General features: G+C 37.5%; 1 protein-coding gene across 1 annotated transcript in view; it reads left to right on the top strand.

Annotated features, from left to right (window-relative positions):
- TENM3 (teneurin transmembrane protein 3) overlaps nt 1–24,105 on the top strand; it is a 189,061-nt gene that overhangs the window by 123,615 nt on the left and 41,341 nt on the right. Inside the window, exons 11-14 of the mRNA XM_063310483.1 lie at nt 718–864; nt 17,443–17,659; nt 20,034–20,153; nt 20,505–20,766. Of these exons, the coding sequence (XP_063166553.1) occupies nt 718–864; nt 17,443–17,659; nt 20,034–20,153; nt 20,505–20,766 (746 nt within the window). The remainder of the gene's footprint in view (nt 1–717; nt 865–17,442; nt 17,660–20,033; nt 20,154–20,504; nt 20,767–24,105) is intronic.

Raw genomic sequence — 24,105 nt, 5'->3', positions numbered from 1 at the left:
GGTCCTGTCCCATCCGTATGCAGCCTGAATCCTAATGTTTGTTAGAATAGATGCTAAGCTGCTTCACTATTTCCTGGGCTTTGCTTATTCTGTGGAAAGGAATGTATTTTTGGCATAAAGTATAGTCATAAAATTGACATATACTTTGTGCAATTATTTAATCCACTGTAATTTCACATGAATATACGGCAACTCTGAGACCAGATGAAATTAACATTCTCTTTTATTGAGTACCAAGGAACACACCTTCTTTTGAATTTTAAAATACTCCTTTAAAAAAACGAGCTTAACAAAATCTACATCAACAAGTAACTCATTATGCAAATATATCAAATTGTTATTTGCTCTTAAAAGTAGAAGCTCTATTGTTTTATCTTGAGTCTTTGTTGTGTGCTGTGGTGCTGTTGCCTGCTGTTTCACTAAAGAAAATGAAAACATGATTTTGTCTGGCCCCGCAGGTATTTAGTGGTTTCTTGGATATATTTCCTGCCTGCACAGGTAAGTGGTGTCTCAAGTGTCAGACAAATCAAAGATGCCACTTAGTTAAGAATGAGAATCCCAGTTAATGTTGCTGTTACTCTCCATGTGCAATTACAGTATTTGTGCTGTTCTGAAGGCCTGTTCCCAGTAAGTGTCCCCTGTTTGTATTTTGATTAAATTGAAATATTATTGTTATATTTAAATCACATGGAGTATCCTTTTTGTCTGTTTTAACAGAGGGATGCCCTGGCCTGTGTAATAGTAATGGAAGATGTACTCTTGACCAAAATGGCTGGCATTGTGTTTGTCAGCCTGGATGGAGGGGAGCAGGATGTGATGTCGCCATGGAAACTTTATGTACTGACAGCAAAGACAACGAAGGAGGTAGGAGGTGTAGAGTAAAATTCCTGCACTGCTAAAAAATGTAAAATTATTGGCTTCTTAATCAGGTGAAAAAAATACTGCTGTGAGACTGATACAGAGCTTTTACTACCTGTGATGAGATACATGCAGAAATGTGCTTCAACATTTATTGCCTTCATTTATGTATGCTATCAAATCCTTAAGTGCTGGTTACAGCAAGCAAAATGTGTACATCAAAGCATTTGTGTACATCATTAGTGAACATTAGATTATAACTGGTAGTATTTCTATCAAAGGGCAAATATAATAATCCAGTGAACTTTACCATAAAAGTGCATACCAACAAAAATAGTTGTGAAATCCATTTTCAAGATAAGTTTTGAAGATGTTACAGGAGTATGCTGAAAAATAGCTTCATAAAAGCTTTTCCTTTTTAACTGCCCTTTATCAGCAATAGTCTCATCCCCAATACTGTAGACTTACGACCACTTGTTCAGCGACCATTCAAAGTTATGATGGCACTAAATGAATGGTGCTTACAACTGGTCCTTAGAGTTCCAGTTGTCCCACCACCCCCATGGTCATGTGATTGCAATCTGGGAGTTTGGCAAGTGGCTTGCAGTTATGACAGGTTGCAATGCCCCGTGATCACATGATTGCCATTTGCAACCTTCCCTGCTGGCTTCCCCAGAAAGTCAGTGGCAAAGCTGGCAGGGAAGGTTGCAAGTCCTGCCAGCTTCCCCACTGATTTGGTTGTGGGAAGCTGGCAGGAAGTTGCCTTACCTAACGACCATGGGATTTGGTTAATGACGGCAACGGGGACTGCAGGTTTTGCCATTACTAAGCGATGCGGTCATGCTTTATGACTGCATCACTTAGCAACAGAAATCCCAGTCACAATTGCCATCGTAAGCTACCTGTAACTGTATTAATATCTTTCAACATTTCCACCAACTTGTTTAAAATTGAGGTCCTCGTTGCCCCTTTTGAATCCTCCCTACTTTCATATTTTCTGACAGAAGCAGAAGTATTCTGTTTCCCACATTACATTCAAGTCTTTATTTCTCTTTCCCCTCCATATAGGCCATTATCATAACTTCCTTTCCTGCTTTTTGAAGTTGCTCTTCTCAGTATGCCTGGATAAAGTTTCTGATGTTGCGTACCTCCTCCAGCCTCTTCTTGGCTGTCCCCTCTTTCTTAAATCATTATAGTTGCATTTTCACCTTACATGTTTAAGAGGATGCTGAGGTACATTTCTAGTTAACCATTTCTTAATATCTTTATATGTTACTTAATTGTTTAAGACAAGGTAAAATGCATATGACTTTGTTCAAATCTAGACCATATATATTTCAAAAATTATCCTCATTTGGTGGCAGCTTTGAGTTGTTTTATGTTTACCATATGAGTTATTTTAAGTTCTAGGCTATCCACACATTCAGCAACAATGGAAAAGTATGGGACATTAAATGTAATTAGACTGTCATGTGCTACAGTCAGAATCTAAATGCAAGTGAAAATATAAAACAGATGTACTCTCCAAGAAACAGAAGTGTCTAATAGTAGAAAAATACTGTTAGGAAAGCAACATATTTCTTAAGGGTAACAGTCTAGCATTATTTCAAATTAAATACATGGTAAAACTCTGATCTTGGATCATAACAAATTTAATCATCTTCCATGATATTGAATTTCAGCGTTACTTAAAAAAATGAGTAAAATCTTGAGGTTAAGAATTAAGTATTATAATAAGGAAGCAATAGATAATTCTTATTAGCATAATAAATTTTAATATGTATAATTATCAAATAAACAGTATGGACATTTATTTTCCTTCTTATGCAGAAACACCATCTTACCCAGTAATAGGTGTCATTTAGTATTCAAGTAAATGATCCTGCTGAGTGTCATTACGTGTATACAAGGAATTAAATAAAAATCTATTACTTTAATTCCTCCTTTGTCTCTAGGTAGATTATACTTCTGCAAAAGACATTATCAGATCGTTGAATTACATTGGTAGGCAGTACAAAATCAAGTCTACCCTACTGAATTCAAAAGCCAAAAAAAATGTAAAATTCACCTTGTTAAAGAAATCTCAGCCAGTGAATTACATGAATTTATCACTGTTTACTTACTTAAGTATCTCTAAGTTTATGGGTGAATAAAAATAATACAGTCAGAAAATTATTTAGATTGTTTATTCAAATGATGTAGTATGTGCCATCTTAAAAGATGCACACAGAAAAAAATCTAGCCATGTTGGAAAATAGGGGGGAAAAATAAAAGCCATAGAATGGCAGTGTTGATATTGTCACAGATAATATCACAAAATACTGAACAAGGGTTTTACTCCTCCAGATTTTAAACCTTCTCATACAAGGTTGTAAGACAGATTTGACAAGTGAGATCACAGACTCTAGTTAGCTTTTTCAGTTGGAAAGTGATGGTAGTAGGATGCAGTTTAAAGCAAAAGAAGAGCGAGCATGCATTTATTGTGTCATTTCAACTATAGCATGTGCTAGCCAGTTTATTTTAGTCCTACCAAGCTTCCCAAGTGCTGAAGCAACTGCAGATCTATTGTAGCATGTATAATAGTGAAAATAGAACAAATAAAATAGAATGACCATTACAGCTTTTTTTTCCTTATTCTTCACCATTCTGAATTTCTAAAATCAGAATAAGAAACGTGAATTCCCGTATCTTATTGTACAGCCATAAATAAACCTCATCTGCACTGAGTAAGTACAAGATCAGTGGAAGACAGTAGGATCTCTTCCTTTAACCTATCCTGTTAACTGCTAATTTGAGGAATAAAAACATATCAGAGAACTCACTAGCATTACTTTACCAATGAAATAAGACCCAGATAGTTTAAGATTCTGGTTTGTTCCAAAACTGGTAACTGTAATTTCCCAGATCAAATACTGCTGTGGTTCATACAAAGGAAAGAATTAGGGGAGCTTTATTCATAAATAGCTCTGCTTAACTTAAAGCAGGCAGAGGCAGGTTTGTTTGCTTGTTTGTTTTAATTGAAGCACCATATATTTGCAAATGTGTATTTGGCAAATTATATTTTCTTACCATTTAAATCTCTTATTGCTTGCCAGAAAAAAGTACGTAAACAGAATTTTTATGTTAATTTTATTTAGGCTGCTTAAGATTTAATAATATCATCATCATCATCTTATTCTTTAATGGAAGTTCTTTTTATCCTTTTCTTATTTGAAAGGTTTCAGATAGCTTCTGATTATTTTGTACTTTTTCTCTGAACAGTTTCCAGTTTTGTTCTGAAATATGAAGATCAAATGGATTAAGAATATTCAAGAAGTGGATGACACATTTTTAAATAGGGATAATCTCTCAAAGTGGTTCTCTTAAACACTTTCAGTTGCAATTATATAAAATACAGAGAAAGAATTTTTTTTTTTAGTAATTTAGAAGAAACCAGATTCATAACTATCATCACTCACTTGGGCAAACAGCTGATAAACTTCATAAAAACAAAGAAACAGCATGGCCCTGTATTTTGTCTGTTAAAAAGGAGATTTGTTTCCTGATTGATGTGGATGGAGAGCCCTATAAAAATGTATATTGCAGCCGATTAGTTCAGAAGATGTCAATCTCATACAGTTTTATGACCTCAATCCACATTCTAGATTTACATTTGCTTTTTATAAAGTAGCAAAGATAAATGATTAAATGTTAGCATTTTATTTTGATAAATGTTTTAAATATTGACTTCAGGATAACATAGGTTTAAAAAGACACAAATGTAAGTTTCTAAAGAAACCCAATATACATCTTAAGAATCAATATACTAGATACCAAATTTGGGTAAAAACATATTTTAAAAAGAACACATTTTTGACAGCAAAGACAGAACATCTTATCGTCTATATCTCCTTTCCACTCACTTTGGAGGCAGGGCTTAGGTTGAATCTCTGCTGGTTCCTGTAGTGGGCAATAACTATCCCCAGTTCCAGTCATCTGTGCTCTGGAAAACATGCAAGCCTATCAGCTCCAGTGAAAATTCCCTGAATCTAGGGATCTTCCATTTTCTTTTCTTTTCGTCTTCCATTCTTATTTTTCCTTCTTTTTCACCTACCTTTCCTCAAGACCAGAGAGAAGGTACAAGTAAATTCACTGACACTGAAGAACTTTTTGTGACAGCTGTGGACAACCAGAGGCTGACCTCTAGTAGCACACCAATGGGCCTTCTTGCTTCTCTGCCAGCATTTCCAGGGACATGCCAAACAATATTCACAGTGGCCAGAAGGCCTATTGGCATGCTTCTACAAAGTCAAATGGTCCTGGCACTGGAGAAGTGAAACCTGATGGCCCTAGCACCCATTTCCCAAATCTTCTGCCAAGGAAACAGCAGATTCCAATTTCCTGAATTGGGTCTGTCAGATAATATCCCCCTGAAGCACCCTGGTCTTTCATACTTCATATACTCCAAGGAAAGCCAATCAGGCTGTGACCTGATGAATCAAACCTGCTTCAAGAACAAGAGGTACTATCTTGGACCTCCCCAGCCTCATGGGAGCAAGAAGGGAAAAGAGAAAATAACATACCCCTTTTTCCTTCTTCTTAAATTCCAATCTCAGAGGCCATTATCACAGGGGGAAAACCCAGTCCACCAAGCAAAGAAGAAGATATTAAGTATTCCCTTAATATCTTGCAGGCTATTCAGATCCCTTCCTTTAGGATCAGTCAAATGAGAAATGAGAACTATTCTGAGGAGGAAAAAAGGTAACCAGCAGACAATCCCTGAACTCACCAGGCTTTTCCAAAAAGTGGACTTCCCAAAGCTGCATAGGAAAATCTGCAAGATTCTGTATCTGAAGGAATTAGAAAACACATGCACACCCACAGAGAGAGAGAGATCTAATGGAACCACTGGAAGTAGGTGTTATCCCTTGTACCTACCACTTCCAGAGACCTGTAATAAAATATTCAAAGTGGGATGGGGAGCTTTGGAGATAGTGGGGGTGGCAGTGTCATGGCCTCCAAACTCTAGACTTTCCCATGGGCAGCCCTAGACCTTGCTAACCACCCCTCAGTAAGTGTTCCTATGGCAGCCCTAGTCTCAGGAATCTTAATAAATGGAGGATACCTCCAATCTGTCAGAGGACAGGGTATGGAGATTCTGTAGTATGGGGTGCATGGAGCTACTTAGGGAGAAGAGGCAATAAATGTCTTCAATATCACCTGACCGAAAAACTGACCATATGGCTTTCCCCCATTTCCCCTGCCACTAATGCAAGACTGGAAGAGTGGAGGTGATAATTATAGCTTCCAGTTAACCTAGGAGACTTAGTCAACCTGTTTCCATTCCAATTATGGAACATCCCAGCATCACCAAATTTGCTGACTCAAAGGGGATTGAATTGAAGCTCTCAGACCCCATCCAGTTAAACTAAATGACTGAGTGGGACCCTCTTGCCAATCTAGGATGCAATAACACTTTAGTCCATCTTTGAATCCACATAGTCCATCTTTGAATCCTAAAGAACTTTCACTATTGACATATATGAGTTTACATGATGAGCCTTCTTCTGATGGGCCAAAAGAAAGAGAACCCCATTACCAGGTGGGCCTTGAAAGGAGATGACAACCCTTTTGGTTAGCTCTTTCCTCAGTTCTGGGAAACACTAAGCCTTTCTTGGCCTGTCTTGATATCAAGAGATTCCTAAGGAAGGACCTTCGAACTAAGACCACCCATTATCTATCAGTTGCCAACTTTCAACATAGACCAAGTCAGGAAACAGATACCACAAGAAATACTAGAACAATGTTTTATTGATATAGGCTATAATAACAGAATTTTATTTATTAAACTTATGTAGCTGCCCATCTGCCAAAAGGAATCTTTAAGCCAAACAACATTTCTCTTTCCCTCACTCTTATACTAAATAGAGTCTAGGTAGGACTATTTTAAGTTTATTTCTCATTCCTTTTTCTAAGCTAAGATCATGTTTTTCTAATGGCTGCCACATATTTTTTCTGAAGTTATCTCCGTGCTCCTCTACATCATCTCCCCCATTAGAACTAGTCTCCTCTGCCACATGCAAAGAAAACACTAGTACTGTGAGAAGGAGCTATAGCTTCTTCATTTCCCCCAGTCTTGCTTGGCAGCTCTCCAACGTCACTAGGCAAGCCCTGCCTCACAGAGGTGAACTGAGCTGCAAAGTCCATCCCTCGCTCCCTGCTGCCATATAGACTTACCCCATCTATCATCAAGAGGATTTCAAGACTGACATCAGTCCTTCATGGTAGATCAGTGTAATAATCAGACACCACAAGATACAGTAGAGCTCTATTTTATTGACATAGGATATAATAACAGTATTAAAAGCTTCCAGGAGACTGGTAGATCTATGCAAAAAAAAAAAAAAAAAATAGCCCAAGAAAGAGGTTACTAGTGCAGAGTGTCTGCCCCAGCAATCTGTCACTTAGGCAACTTGAAGGGTAGCTGAAATCTCTGTACCAGGTAGCCACCTATATTTACCCAACCTTGCCCCACCATATTTTAAGGCAAGCAATTGGTGTTGCTTTTTCCAAGTGGCTGATGATGCTGGGTGGAAAGGAAACCAAGCCTCGGAAATCTACCAATCGCTCCCCAATAAAAGTTTTAAGGACAGGACGTAAAGCCTTGTTCCTGATGAACATTAGAACTCAGCCATCAGGGCAGCACAAATTATGTTGGCGTGTTTGTTGACTCAAAGACTGCAGGAATATATATTAATGCAATTTCCCCTGGGAGACTCCTGCCCCATGGACCTCTATGTCTTGCTTCATTAAATACTACAGGCTGAACTTCTGTATTTCAGTCAAAGCATTTTTGGCAGGAGCATATTTCAGAAAATAGTTCCTAGCCCTTGATGTACAATTCCACTCTCAGGGACATCTCCGGTATGTTCTGCTATAGGGTGACCTGGCTCCACTGAACTTATTGTGAAGGTCCCTGTTCTACAGCAAAAATAGGGCAAAAAGAGCATTGCAGTGTCACAATGCAAGCCTTTTGTACATGTGTCATGACTCTGCATACTTGTATGAAAGGACAGAGCTTGCAGTGCTGTTTTTGTCATTCTGACAAAACCCATAAGCTGAACCCATTAACCCATGATTCAGACCATCCACATACTCTGAGAAAGAAAGGATAACACATTTGAGCTGACCGTACATACTTTACATGTCTCTCCATTTTTCCTACTTACTCTTTTTTCCTGAGCTCTCTTTTTGGCTTGTCATTCCAAAACTGAGCATAACGATCTTTCCTCTCATTGGAAACAACATCAGATCGAATCTTAGCCCTCCCTTTGGAATGAGAGGAGGGAAATATGACTATAGGATGCCCTAAATAGACATACAAAGTTTATTTATTACCAACAACACAAAATAGATGTATAAACTATTACATATGGAGTATGTGGAGTCCTTGATGCTCTCTGAGTTTGGTTGTTTGCTTGCAGACATTTCATTACCCAACTAGGTAACATCAGTGTGAGTGATTGCAGAGTTTGTTCCCTGTTTATATACAGTGACTTGCCCTGCCAGTTTTGGTGGGGATGTGGTTTTCCCCTTGATTAGGAGAATGTAGTTCCTTGATTAAGGTATTGTTTTCTGCTTGCTTGATAGTTTGTCTGGTGTTATCCCTGCTTATCTGGGTATTGGCTGCTGTAGGGGATGTGTTCTGGTCTTTTTGTTTCCTTTTTTATTGTCTCTTTTGAATGGTATGTAAATGTTGTTTACCTCTATGTGTCTGTTGATGGCTGATTTGCCTGAATTTGCCATGCTTCCAGGAATTCTCTGGCGTTTTTGGATTTGGCTTGGTTTAGGATGCTCACAGTTTCCCAGTTGAAACTACGGTTGAGTCTGTCCATGTGTTGTGAGATTAAGGAGTTTTCATCGTGTCTTCTGATTGCCAGTTGGTGTTCGTGGATGTGCTCTGCTAGTCTTCTGCCTGTCTGTCCTACATAGTGGTTGCTACAGTCCTTACACTGTATGTTGTAGATGGCTCCTGTTTTTTCTTCTTGGGCTACTGGGTCTTTTGGGTTATTTAATATGTTTTGAAGAGTTTTAGTTGGTTTATGTGCTATGGTGATACTGTGTGGTTGTAACAGTCTGTTGGTAGTTTCTGAGGTGTTTCTGATGTATGGCAGTGTTACCCTTTTCATAGTTTCTGTTGGTTGGGTTGTAGTGGGTTGTGTGGTGAGGTACTTTTTGATAAGGTTGAGAGGGTATCCATTTTGCTGGAAGATGCTTTCCAGATGATCTGTTTCCTTTTTCTGGTATTCTGGGTTGCTGCAATGTGTTTGTGCTCATCTGAATAATGTTCTTACACAGCTCCTCTGGTGGGAGGTTGGGTTGTTGCTTTGGTAATGGAGCACTTGGTTAGTGTGGGTTGTTTTTTGATAGGCTTGCATTTGTAATTTGCTGTCATTTCCTCTGCTGATGAGGATATCCAGGAAGGTAGTGTGTTGTTTTCTTCTTCCCTTGTGAATTTTGTTCCTTTGAAGTTGTTGTTGATTGTCTCATGTTTCTTCTCTAGTTGTTCCTATTTACACACCATTCAAAAGAGACAATAAAAACATTAAGAAGGAAACAAAAAGACCAGAACACATCTCTCCAGCAGCTAATACCCAGATAAGTAAGGATTAACACCAGACAAACAATCAGATAGAAAACAATACCCTAATCAAGGAACTGCCAAAGAAAAAACCACACCCCCTGCAACACTGGCAGGGCAAGCTACTGTATATAAACAGGGAGCAAACCCCACCCGCCCTCGCACTGATGATGTTACCTAGTCAGGTAATGAAACATCTGCAAGCAAACAACCAAGCTCAGAGAGCACCAAGGATTCCACAGTTCAACGCTGAGCTACATGTATTCTTTTCTATTGGAACATATGAAATATTTTTACAACATACTCCTCAAACTGCATTGACATGCATGGCAGTTATATTTGGAACCTATATATAAATGTATTTAGATAGCATAGAATCCAGTACTCCTTTGCCATTAATTGAAATTCTCAAGTTAGGGAAAAGAGGGCAATTGCCTTTCACTGTTTTTGCCTGTTACATAATGTCAGAATCTGGTGAAACTTCAGGAACAAGTATGTTGGAAGAGAGAACGTGAAGTGGTATGTTTAGCCTAAACAAGAGAAATTTAAATGATTAACAGTCTTCAAATACTTGAAGGGATGTCATGGGAAAGATAGTATTGATTTTTGCTTCATATCTTCCAAGGGTAAGACTAGAACAAATGGCGGAAGCTTTACAGAGTTCCAAACTCAGAATAAGAATTTCTTAACCACAAATAAACAATGAAATGGCCTGCCTTCTGATTTGTGGGCCCCATTACTAGAGGTTTTCAGGACGGTTTGAAGATTCCTGCCCTGGGCAAGGGATTGCATTAGAAGACCTCCAAGATCTCTCCAACTCTTAAGACTTTATTAGGGAAAGAAGGAGAGATTTAAAGCCGCAGTGCCTGAGCAGATGTACATTTACACAAGATTGGATTCAGTACATAGTGGAAAAATTAATGACTCTGCATGTGTTCGCAAAGCTTCTGTAATGGTTTCCTTTTTTTATTTTCTTTTTTTATCATATGGCATAGCAGTTTGATGTTCATGCTGCTTTTTCTTGCTGGTCAATCCTTGTGAGGTCCAGCAACCAGATGCGTAGGCTATTTAGCTTTCTCATTCTCAGGTATACTTTTAAATGTGAGGAGAAACTTTTTGTTCTCACTTGTCACAGAGTTTTAAAGAACTGAGATTGAAGACCCCAAGATACGCGTTTTTCAAATCCTCATGCACTCTATCTTTTTTCATTGAATATACTAATCAGAAATAGAATCCAGACTATTTTTTTTAATATAAGAGACTAAATCAAATGTAATTTTGGGATTTTCATTAGAAGCTGGTTGAAAAAAAATGAAGAGAGAAATGTAGATATTCTCATAGTGTTTTGCACTGAATTCTAAGCCATAATGGGGTGGGGAGTTGCTTTTATGAAAACAACCATTAACACTGTTGTGTAAGTCAAGCTATTTCAGCTTATTCAAAAAGCTGGTCAAAACATTACTTTTAGCATTATAGTATGTATGAGTGCAGCCACACTATCAATCTTTTTAGATTGTGACTATAACGTAATGTCTTTAAGAACAAGTTAATTCATCATGTTTTCATTGCTGCCATTTAACTTAGTAGTACCTACGAACTTTAAAAAGCAGTGAAGTTCTGTACTTAGCTACATTTTTAATCTTGGGTGGTAAATGTTTTTCTACAGCAAAGGATCATTACCTTGTCGTGGTGCTGGAGCTTGAGCACCTCAATGATGCCATGAGCTAAACCGTGAAGGGCCACCCAAGACGGGAAGGTCATGACAGAGAGGTCAGACTAAATGCGATCCCTGGGGAAGGTAATGGCAACCCACCCCAGTATTCTTGCCGTGAAAACTAAATGGATCAGTACAACCAGAGATATGTCGGTATACCATCGGAAGATGAGACCCCCAGGTCGGAAGATGGTCAAAATGCTACTGGGGAGGAACAGAGGATGAGCTCAACTAGCCCCAGACGTGATGACGCAGCTAGCTCAAAGCCGAAAGGACGGCTAGCGGCCGACGGTGCTGGTGGTGAACGGCGAATCCGTTGTTCTAAGGATCAACACGCCATTGGAACCTGGAATGTAAGATCTATGAGCCAGGGCAAGTTGGATGTGGTTATTGGTGAGATGTCAAGATTAAAGATAGACATTTGGGGCATCAGCGAACTGAAATGGACTGGAATGGGCCACTTCACATCAAATGACCACCAGATCTACTACTGTGGACAAGAGGACCACAGAAGAAATGGAGTAGCCTTCATAATTAATAGTAAAGTGGCTAAAGCAGTGCTCGGATACAATCCAAAAAACGACAGAATGATCTCAATTCGAATTCAGGGCAAGCCATCTAACATCACAGTGACCCAAATATACGTCCCAACCACAAATGCTGAAGAAGCTGAAGTAGAGCAGTTCTATGAGGATCTGCAGCACCTACTGGACCACACGCCTAAAAGAGATGTTATTTTCATCACGGGAGACTGGAATGCTAAGGTGGGCAGTCAAATGACACCTGGAATTACAGGTAAGCATGTCCTGGGAGAACAAAACGAAGCAGGACATAGGCTGATAGAATTTTGCCAAGACAATTCACTCTGCATAACAAACACTCTCTTCCAACAACCTAAGAGACGGCTTTATACGTGGACTTCACCAGATGGACAACACCGAAATCAGATTGACTACATCCTTTGAAGCCAAAGGTGGCGGTCATCTATACAGTCGGTAAAAACAAGACCTGGAGCTGACTGTAGTTCTGATCACGAACTTCTTCTTTCACAATTTAGGATCAGACTAAAGAGATTAGGGAAGACCCACAGATCAGCTAGATATGAGCTCACTAATATCCCTCAGGAATATGCAGTGGAGGTAAAGAATCGATTTAAGGGACTGGACTTAGTAGATAGGGTCCCGGAAGAACTCTGGACAGAAGTTCGCAACATTGTTCAGGAGGCGGCAACAAAATACATCCCAAAGAAAGAGAAAACCAAGAAGGCAAAATGGCTGTCTGCTGAGACACTAGAAGTAGCCCAAGAAAGAAGGAAAGCAAAAGGCAACAGTGATAGGGGGAGATATGCCCAATTAAATGCAAAATTCCAGAGGTTAACCAGAAGAGATAAGGAATTATTTTTAAACAAGCAATGCGCGGAAGTGGAAGAAGACAATAGAATAGGAAGGACAAGAGACCTCTTCCAGAAAATTAGAAACATTGGAGGTAAATTCCAGGCAAAAATGGGTATGATCAAAAACAAAGATGGCAATGACCTAACAGAGGAAGAAGAGATCAAGAAAAGGGGGCAAGAATATACGGAAGATCTGTATAGGAAGGATAACAATATCGGGGATAGCTTTGACGGTGTGGTCAGTGAGCTAGAGCCAGACATCCTGAAGAGTGAGGTTGAATGGGCCTTAAGAAGCATTGCTAATAACAAGGCAGCAGGAGACGACGGCATCCCAGCTGAACTGTTCAAAATCTTGCAAGATGATGCTGTCAAGGTAATGCATGCTATATGCCAGCAAATTTGGAAAACACAGGAATGGCCATCAGATTGGAAAAAATCAACTTACATCCCCATACCAAAAAAGGGAAACACTAAAGAATGTTCAAACTATCGAACAGTGGCACTCATTTCACATGCCAGTAAGGTAATGTTCAAGGTCCTGCAAGGTAGACTTCAGCAATTCATGGAGCGAGAATTGCCAGATGTACAAGCTGGGTTTAGAAAAGGCAGAGGAACTAGGGACCAAATTGCCAATATCCGCTGGATAATGGAAAAAGCCAGGGAGTTTCAGAAAAACATCTATTTCTGTTTTATTGACTATTATAAAACCTTTGACTGTGTGGACCATAACAAATTGTGGCAAGTTCTTAGCGGTATGGGGATACCAAGTCATCTTGTCTGCCTCCTGAAGAATCTGTATAACAACCAAGTAGCAACAGTAAGAACAGACCACGGAACAACAGACTGGTTTAAGATTGGGAAAGGAGTACGGCAGGGCTGTATACTCTCACCCTACCTATTCAACTTGTACGCAGACACATCATGCGGCATGCTGGGCTTGAGTAATCCAAGGCTGGATTTAAAATTGCTGGAAGAAACATTAACAATCTCAGATATGCAGATGATACCACTTTGATGGCTGAAAGCGAAGAGGAACTGAGGAGCCTTATGATCAAGGTGAAAGAAGAAAGTGCAAAAGCTGGCTTGCAACTAAACCTCAAAAAAACCAAGATTATGGCAACCAGCTTGATCGATAACTGGCAAATAGAGGGAGAAAATGTAGAAGCAGTGAAAGACTTTGTATTTCTAGGTGCGAAGATTACTGCAGATGCTGACTGCAGTCAGGAAATCAGAAGACGCTTAATCCTTGAGAGAAGAGCAATGACAAATCTCGATAAAATAGTTAAGAGCAGAGACATCACACTGACAACAAAGGTCCGCATAGTTAAAGCAATGGTGTTCCCCGTAGTAACATATGGCTGCGAGAGCTGGACCATAAGGAAGGCTGAGCGAAGGAAGATCGATGCTTTGGAACTGTGGTGTTGGAGGAAAATTCTGAGAGTGCCTTGGACTGCAAGAAGATCAAAGCAGTCCATCCTCCAGGAAATCAAGCCAGACTGCTCACTTGAGGGAATGATATTCAAGGCAAAACTGAAATACTTTGGCCACACAATGAGAAGACAGGACACCCTGGAGAAGATGCTGATGCTAGGAAGAGTGGAGGGCAAAAGGAAGAGGGGCCGACCAAGGGCAAGGTGGATGGATGATATTCTAGAGGTGATGGACTCGTCCCTGGGGGAGCTGGGGGTGTTGACGACTGACAGGAAGCTCTGGCGTGGGCTGGTCCATGAAGTCACGAAGAGTCGGAAGCGACTGAATGAATAAACAACAACAAATGTTTTTAGCCACTGGCTGAATATTTAAGGGGAAGGCTATAACAATGGCTAAAGGCTATAACAATAAAGGTAATGACATCACACAATTGGGCAGGGTTGTGATTTTGAAGCAGGAGTTTTTGTGGGTTTTGAACATTGCATTTCATAAATACTTTATTTCAGTGTGTTAGGCTAATGCAATAGCTTTCACAGTTTTTATCTTACTCTTGCTGAAAATTAGCATAAAAATGCATCTTTTAGTGCTGTGTTACCAACTTTCACCAGCATGATTTCTGAAGATCTAGAAACGTGGTGTAAGCTGCCCTGAAAAACTCTATTTTGAAAAATGGCATGCTATTTTAATAAATAAATAAAATTGATTTGAGGGCTATATGCCAGCTACCAATTGTCCACCCTTCACTTAAAGTAAAGGCATTGCCTGCCGAAAAGGATCTACTACGCATTCAAAGTGAGAAGCACTGAATAAGATCTTCATAACGAAGAGGATTATATGTTATTGACAAGTACTTAATTCCACGTTCTTTGGACATAAACTCTTTGTGATCCCTCCAGCTGAACACAAAAAACTAAGTATAGTTCCTGACCTAATTCTTAAATAGAGGTTTAGGGTTGGGAAAGGACAATAACATTCAACAGACATTTATTTCAGTTTTTAGAAACTGTTCTGAGAGTTCTAATCAGAAATATTAATCACAGTGATGAGTAAAACATCTGACTGAAGAAAGGTAGTATATTTAGATGGTGCATCAATATATATTTTAATAAAATACTGAAAAATATAGTCTTAAATGAATTATAGTTTAGAATGCATAAGCATAGCATATAATATGAAGAAACTGTAAAATCAGTTTTGGGATATGTACATTATTTACCGATCCTTAAACTTGCAATGTTAATAGAATTTTATTTGGGGGTTGAATAGAGGCATAAGAAGGCATGAAAATCAAATTAGTAATAATTTATCCTAGATTAAAAACATAGTGTAGCTGAGATTTTCTGCTCATTAAACTTTCAATTAATTGCCAGATCTCTTTTTAAGTTTAAAATTAATTATTCATCAAGCCATGCCCTCCAGAATTTCACAGGTTTATTTATTGCCTGAATTTGCTATAGACATGGGGACATAAAATACCTAGATACTGTTAGATAACATTCAGCATTAATTGATTTCTATTCAGATATCATTTGCTAAATAGAGATTTATTTTCATATAAATGAGTTGAACTTATCTTTGTAGCAGTGTAGCCTTCCTTTTACAGGTAAAAGAATCCATCTTCATAAAGATTCCTAAATATTTAAAACTTAGTTGCAGCTCAAATGCTTTAAATAGACTTCAAGAAACAGCAAAGCTGGAGGTTACCTAATTCTTCCTTCTAAAAAATCAAATAACCTCTTAGGAAAAAAAACCCTAACATTTGGAACTTAATTTATACTTATAAATCAACCATTTATATGCTGGCTATGTTAATGAAAGGAAATGTTCTACTCATATATTTTGAACATGTTAAATTGTATCAGTTCTCAAATTATGGTTGTGTTATTAACATGTTGACATGTTTTTAAAACACTGAAAAACTTTTTTCTGAAAATATGAAGGAGAGGTTTCAATCACAGAGCACATACTTTGAGATAAAATTTAACCAATATTTCTGAATGTAAATTTGGGATTTGAGACATACTTTCTGGTGGAGCACATAGTTTGCGTACAGGAAGTAAATATCAGAGATTTACTGATTACAGAGTTGAAAAAGATGCCCCTCTCTAAAACTCTTGAGGAGCTGCCTCCCATCAGTGTAGACATGATTGGACTAGGTGGATCAAAAGTCTGATTCAATATATGGCAGCTTTCTTTGTTTCTAAATGTCAGTATTTTCTATTTAATTGTATCAATGGATTTTAAAGAAATCATCTTCACTGCTATACATCTTTCATGAATACATTGATTATTATGCAACGTATCATAAAATATCAAAATACACACTGAATTATTTTGAAGTTATTACTTTGCTATAGTATGTCATTTATTCTTCCAAAAACTAACTCATCATTCTCTATCAGAGACCTTTGTACACTATTCTTCTTTGGAAGAGTCTGTGTGGCTCATGGATCATTTGCCCTGTATAGATCTTTATGTATTATTCCTAATTACTTTTTATTGTAAAATGTATTTCTTCAATGAAAGAGTGGATACATACTGAATCATTTACTTTTTTTTTAATCCGTTCAGTCGTGTCCAGTTCTCGGAGACTGCCTGGACAAGTCCCTGCAGTTTTCTTGGCAAGGTTTTTCAGATGTGGTTTGTCATTGCCTGCTTCCTAGGGCTGAGAAAAAGTGACTGGCCGAGGGTCACCCAGCTGGCTTTGTGCCTAAGGCGGGAATAGCATTTATGGTCTCCCAGTTTCTAGCCTGGTGCCTTAACCACTACATCAAACCACTATACCAAACATTTGTTTCCCATCTTCCTTCCATGACACAATCTAAATTTTCCCAGTAATCAGGCCCTGGTCAGCTTGAAAAGGCTTCTGCGTCTTATTAAATATCGATACTGTATATATTAGCATTGAATGTTCTACATTTGTGAAAGCAGTCATGCACAGTAATCATACGTAGTAGCAAGAGGCACAGGTATTTCCTATATTGTTAGTTTGCCTATGTTTCACCCATTCTATCAAGAATGTGATTGTTTCTTTGAGAGAATCACAGAGCAAGTATCACCAGTGAACTGTTGCCATTAATGTGGATTTCCACTAAATGTAGGAATTTCTGGAGGAGATTGTAATTCTGTTTAGAGACTTTTGCTTATTTAATAAGGGTGTGTGTGTGTATACACATACACTGACATACACAGACAGACACACACATGCACACAAAGAGAGATTTGCAACATTACTTCCCAGTTACTGCATAGTGCACGATAAGTCCTTTATATCATCAGAACTGCCTAATTTTTTTCAGAGTCTAAAATTCTAAATTTTTGCATATTATTTTGTGCAAATGTTCAGTACGGCAATCATCTAATTGCTCATTAGGGAGAAAATACTAATAAGTATTGCTGTTTTTCTTTTGACTTTTTTGTCTGTAGATGGATTAGTTGACTGCATGGATCCTGACTGCTGTTTGCAGAGTTCCTGCCAAAACCAGCCTTACTGTCGAGGATTGCCTGACCCACAAGATATCATTAGCCAAAGCCAGCAGTCGCCATCTCAGCAAGCTGCTAAATCCTTTTATGATCGAATCAGTTTTCTTATAGGACTAGAAAGCACCCATGTAATTCCTGGGGAAAGCCCATTCAATAAGAGGTGACTGCATCATTGTAGTATGAAATGAAAAGTAATGTCTTAGGAGATTTTTACATTTTTAATACTATTTTTTCCCCCAGGATAGTTGAAAAATTGCAAACTTTGAACTTCAGACTATGTCTGTAGTGTATAAAACTTTAGACAGTGGTATTGCATTACACATCTTTTCTTGTGTGTGGTGTCTAAGTTCTAGTAGGCATTCCATTAAGGGTTCTGTAAATCTTATTGACCCAGCTGATTTGAGTTAGCACTGTTGGAAGTATATCAGACTGATGGTGAAAATACCTCTGAAGGGAAGGCAGCAATACACTTTTAAAGCAACGCTCAATAAATATAAATTATGAATTATTGTAATAACACTGTTAACTCTTTGACAGCGTATTGCATAAGCTGTCTGTATGGGGCTTTATACAGCAGTTACACATTTAAAAATAAGCTAGTAACAGAAGGCAGGTGTCCTGTGCCTTGCTGAGAGAAGGTAGGTAATTTATCCTAGAAGTCTTCTATCTAGAATAATTTAGCTGCATTAATACAGTTGGACATAGCAGTTGACTAAAAGTATTGGAGAAATGTTTCTTAGAACTCCCTTAAATTCTGTACTTTGCATCCCCTAGAAATTTACAGCTTGCCTAAAGACTAACAAAACACTTTTCTTTAGGAAAGTGCAAAAGATAGGTCCTGATTTTAAAACATTGTTACGAATTCATTTTACATACTCAGAATGCTTTGGTTGTGATTTAGCCTTGTATTTGAAATCAAGGAATTGTACACAATAGTGAGGCATTTACAGCAGTCTCCTCTTGTTGTGGCATATCATATAAATTGAAAAAATACATACATACATACCATAAACTGAAATTCATGGAATTAACAAAATTTTTATATCACAGCTCAGCACTATTTGGAGAATTTAAAAAAAAAATCATGTTATATACTGAGTGCATTGCTACTTGAACTTCTCACTTTTGGCCATTGATTTTGAAGTACTGTTTTTCTTGATTGAATGAAATCTACTACCAAGTGAATGTACTCATATTTGCAGTTAGAAAGGAAGATGCCACAGTTCAAAATGCTAAGGCTGAAATTCTAAATACATTCAACATAGAATTAGCGTTTTAAATTCAATACATTTCATTCTAAATAATCATGCATAGTATTGCACTATAAATCATTGTATGGCCAGTAAATAATTTCATATATTAAAAAGAAGTATACCTGATTTGGAAAGGACCATTAACAACAAACTGTATGCAGGCACAGCTGTATTACTTCATGCAACTTTTTGGTATTCAGATTTTGCATGTTCACATACATAGTTAAAATTAGTTCAAATGCAGACAAGTACAAACCCACTGCAGCAACCAGAACACCAGAAAAAGGAAACAGATGCCTATATAACATCTTTCAACAAAATGGATACCCACACAACTTTATCAAAAAATGCCTGACCACTCAACCCACTACAGCACAACCAACACAAGCTGTGAAAAGGATAAACTATCATCAGAAACATTTTAGAAACAACCAGCAGACTATTACAACCACACAGCTTCACTGTAGCACACAAACCAACTAATGCCCTCCAAAACATCTAAAGTAAACTGAAAGACCCAGGAACCCAAGAAGAAAAAGCAGGAGTCATCTACAACATACAGTGTAAGGACTGCAAAAGCCACTATGTAGGACAGACAGGCAGAAGACTTGCAGAGCACATCCACGAACACCAACTAGCAGTCAGAAGACATAATGAAAACTCCTTAATCTCACAACACATGGACTGACTAAACCACAGTTTCAACTGGGAAATTATGAGCATCTTAGATGAAGCTAAATCCAAAACCTCGAAACTTGGCACTCAGATAAAGCAGCCATCAGCAGACACATAGAGATAAACCATATTTACACGTCATTCAAGAGAGACAATGAAAAAGAAGGAAACAAAAAGACCAGAACGCATCCTCTCCAGCAGCCTACACCCAGACAAGCAGGGATTAACACCAGACAAACATCAAGCAGAAAACAATACCCTAATCAAGAAAGTAACCAAGGAGAAAACTACACGTCCACCAACACTGGCAGGGCAAGTTACTGTATATAAACAGAGCAAACCCCACACTCACTAGCACTGATGATGTTACCTACTTGGGTAATGAAACATCTGCAAGCAAACAGCCAAGGTCAGAGATCACCAAGGACTCCGTAGTTAAAATGTCCCAGAAAGAGTCACTATAAATAAGAGTTTAAGTGAGATTGAAACTGAATTGTAAATAATACTGTGAAACTAACTTGATTACAGTTAATGTTTATTGGTGAGCAAAACCTGCTGTAATTTGTAAAATCACTGAATGACCTAAATTTGCATCTTTCTCTACAGTCTTGCATCTGTCATAAGGGGCCAAGTATTAACAGCAGATGGAACACCACTAATTGGAGTTAATGTCTCCTTTTTACATTATCCTGACTTTGGTTATACAATCACTCGTCAAGATGGAATGTAAGTTTTCTTTCATGCATTTGAAGTATGACAATTTTAATTCTTCTATCCTTGAATCAGAATCATTGCACAAATAGGTTGCAGGACAGCTGGCTTTCATAGAGTTGAAAATGGTTAGGCTTCAGTGAGTGACCAGCAGGAGAAACCAGGCTAGACTGGGAAGTCAAAAAAAAATCCCAAAAGTCAGCAGTGGCAGACCACTGCTAAGAAAACTACATAAACATGTTCCTGAAATCACAAGGAGTTGTGCTTGACTTGAAGGAGGTGTTACCATTAAACCTTGATTGTATATATCAGTGGGAAAGCTGTGAATTTAAGATGTATTACTAAATAATTATCTGGTTTACCTAGGTTTGACTTGGTGGCAAATGGTGGTGCATCATTAACTTTAGTGTTTGAACGATCACCATTCCTTACTCAGTACCATACAGTCTGGATTCCATGGAATGTCTTCTATGTTATGGACACCCTTGTCATGAAGAAGGAGGAGAATGACATTCCCAGCTGTGATCTGAGTGGATTTGTGAAACCAAATCCTGTAATTGTATCATCACCTTTATCTACCTTGTTCAGGATCTCTCCTGAGGACAGCCCTATTATTCCTGAGACACAGGTATAATGCCATTTAAGTGTAAAGATCTTTGGGGGAACTATAATGCATTTTTCAGTCATTAAAATAACAACATCAGTAATATATAATTTGTAATGGTCTTATCAGCATGCTGGTTAAAAAGCTTTATTTTCAATACTCAGCTAATGTCTTAAATCTTTTTATAGTTTGTTCTGATCCCTTGAAGTCTCATTAGCTTTATTTTTTAAATGAATAAATATCCTTAAATTTAAATAAATTTATTTAAATAAATAAATAAATTTTATTTGTTTATTTATTATTGGTCTAGTGGTTAAGGCAATGGGCTAGAAACCAGGAGTCTGTGAATTCTAGTCTAAAAGCGGAATAAAAATTAAATAAATAAATAAATAGATATCCTTAGCTTTAGCTAAGGATATGCAGTCCCATAGCACTCCTGTTTCCTGCCACTTTGTCTTATCATTTTCTGAACAAACAGTTATATGACACCTAATAGTTAATGTGCCTAAAAGAAATTTCACATTTTTCACTTGGCAAACATGAAATAAGGCTGCAGGAAAAGAATTAATTACATGCAAATGTCTCTGTTCATTACTTTTATCATGTGACCACATCTGCCTATAAGAAAGACTGCTTTTGAGCAAGAGTGCCTATTGAAGAGGGTTATCTACTTACCTATTCACATTATATTACAAATGCTAGGAAACGTTTGCTTATTTTAATAACTTGATATTCATTTCACACCCATGTATATACCTTCCCCAAAATGCTTTTGACCCTTTCTTATATATACATAACCACAGAGATAAGTGAACCACACACACATTCTGCCTACAGACAGATTTTAGTAGATATTCTCTTGCTTTGTAATGTAAGGCCTTTCCTCATTACCTCCATAGTGTTCACTGGGGAGGCTAACCAGCATTTCAAAACATAAGTTTATGAAAATATGTCAATGCTAAGGGAAAATCTATGATAATCGGCTGTTAGTTGGCTTGAAAGCTGCTTTATCACTATCCTGTCTATCAATATGTTCATTAAAAAGTAGCTCTCAAAACTAAAAAGACAGCACATGGAAAGATAATCTCTGGTGAGATTTTAAAAACAAAAACAACATTTAGAGAACTACCTGCCCATGGGATAGTTATAACCTGTATCATGTCTCTGTCTGGCCCGCAGACCCTGCTGGCACATGGCCTTAAGCAACTTGCTTGTAATCATTTCAGCTTTTTGGCTGAAGTGTGAATTCTACTCTTTCCAAAGATAAAAAGTAGCTTTTAGCAATGTAAAACTGTGCCAGTGCCTAATGAGTGATTTTTCCTCGGTACAAATTATTTTAGAAAGTTTTTCTTTCTAGGAATTTAGGCTTCTGAAAAGATTATATTACATTTATAGTGTAGGTTTTCAAAGCTGTTGTTTATCATTGAAATGTATTCCAGATAATGGCATGGCACAATGAATCTATTGCCAAGATCAGTTTCAGATCTGTTCTCAAGAAGCTGGCTAATAAAGTAATTGTCTCAAACAGCATTACCTGGAAGTCATTTCATCAATTACATTAAACTGTTCCCAACTGCATCCAATGATGATTAGAAATATCCCAATGATGATTGGAAATTCTCTCAGAATCTCTTTCTTGTATTTTTTAAAATTGTACATTTAATGTCACATATATAGTAGTTTGATCCCCAACATATTTCTTATCATTAGTTTCCTTTCTTTAGCAGTTTCATTCTGAATTCATGTCACTTATTTTTCCCTGAGCAAATGTGGTACATAAAATAATATATACTGTTTTAAGCGTTAAGAAGGAATTGCTGTCTCCCATAGGTTGGAACCATGCCTGGTTGTGCTTAAAGCAGCCTCACTGAAAGAAGAGAAACATCAGCCATGACCATTTTGTTCAAGTGATTTCAGTGGATCTATCATAGATCACATCTAGATCCACATCTCTGTAGTATATTTAATAAGGGAGAAGCAGTTACAATAGAAGATATTATGAAAAGATATGGTATCAATGATGTTTTTTCCTTGCATGATTTTTCACAATATCCTATCAGTGCAGCAGACTCCAGGTCAAAGGAGTGAGAGTAGCCAATACAGTTACATCATCAGTCTCCAAAATCATAGCCAAAGTAAGTCCAAGAATCCAGGAATTCACAAAGATATTTAAAGGACAAAAACAATATATCAGCAATTTATAATATACTAACATACTATATTGATTAGATGTAGATAGAAGTAAAGATGAGAGCCAATTTGGTGTAGTGGTTAAAGGCATTGAGCTAGAAACCATGAAACCGTGAGTTCTAGTCCTGCCTTAGGCATGAAGCCAATTGGGTAGCTTTGGGCCAGTCACGTTCTCTCTCCCCTAGGAAGAAGGTAATGGCCAACCACTTTCAAAAATGTTGCCAAGAAAACTGGATAGACCTGCCCAAGCAGTCATCAAGAGTCAAGACCAACTTGAAAGCACGCACGCACAAAGTAAAGATACATTAGAAGCAGGGAAAAACATCTTTGAGTTGGACTTGACTCCTGGAATTGATGGAGATGGTAGTACCAAAGGTCATAGCTCAGAATGAAAAATACTGCTGAAGTAGTGATCTGCCTGGATAAAAGGCAGTTTATATGAAATCACAACATTATTAGGGTGGTGTCCCTTTCTTATTCATGGCAAAAACAATTGGAAATTTTTGCCAGTATAGTCTTCCAATAGTAGTAGAGGCCTTTAATCTGATCAGCTGGGTTTTTGTTAGGATGTTGTGATGTTAATAACATAATTTAGACAAATTTTAGTCTAAATTTCATGTCGATGAATCATTACTAATTGAGAATATTACTGAAGATGTGGTATATCAAACAGGTAAGTTAAATATTCTGTAAACTTTCAGCCTAGATTAATTTACAGGAAAAAATTATAAGATACTTCTAATTGTATTCAGTTTCTAATTTCATCAAAATCCATTCAAACGAAAGTTATCTGATTTCTGGCTTGATAAAAAGATATTTTGCATGAATGGTTCTGGCAGTTTAATATCCTTTTTGGTGAAGATTACACGTACTCTGTTTCTTTTACAGCAAAAAGTTTAAAATGTTTTCAAATATATTCATTCAAATAAGATTTGTTTTATAGATTTAACTTGAACATATAGTAACTTTATTCATAGTCATAAATGTGTGAGCAAGAATAAGCCATATTCATGATTTTTAGTGATGACAATACTTCAATAAGGTTGAAATACAAAGACTCTTTATATTTAAGATGAAGGAATCCAAATAATCTATTATGAATGTCAGGCTTATTAATTAATACTCAGGATCCATAGTGCTTAGCATTACAGAAATAAATTAATAAACTACCTT

Source organism: Candoia aspera, chromosome 8 (genome assembly GCF_035149785.1).
Source record: "Candoia aspera isolate rCanAsp1 chromosome 8, rCanAsp1.hap2, whole genome shotgun sequence".
NCBI lineage: Eukaryota > Metazoa > Chordata > Lepidosauria > Squamata > Boidae > Candoia > Candoia aspera.
Note: the sequence above shows the minus strand (reverse complement) of the source record. Positions and strands in the feature narration are given on the sequence as shown.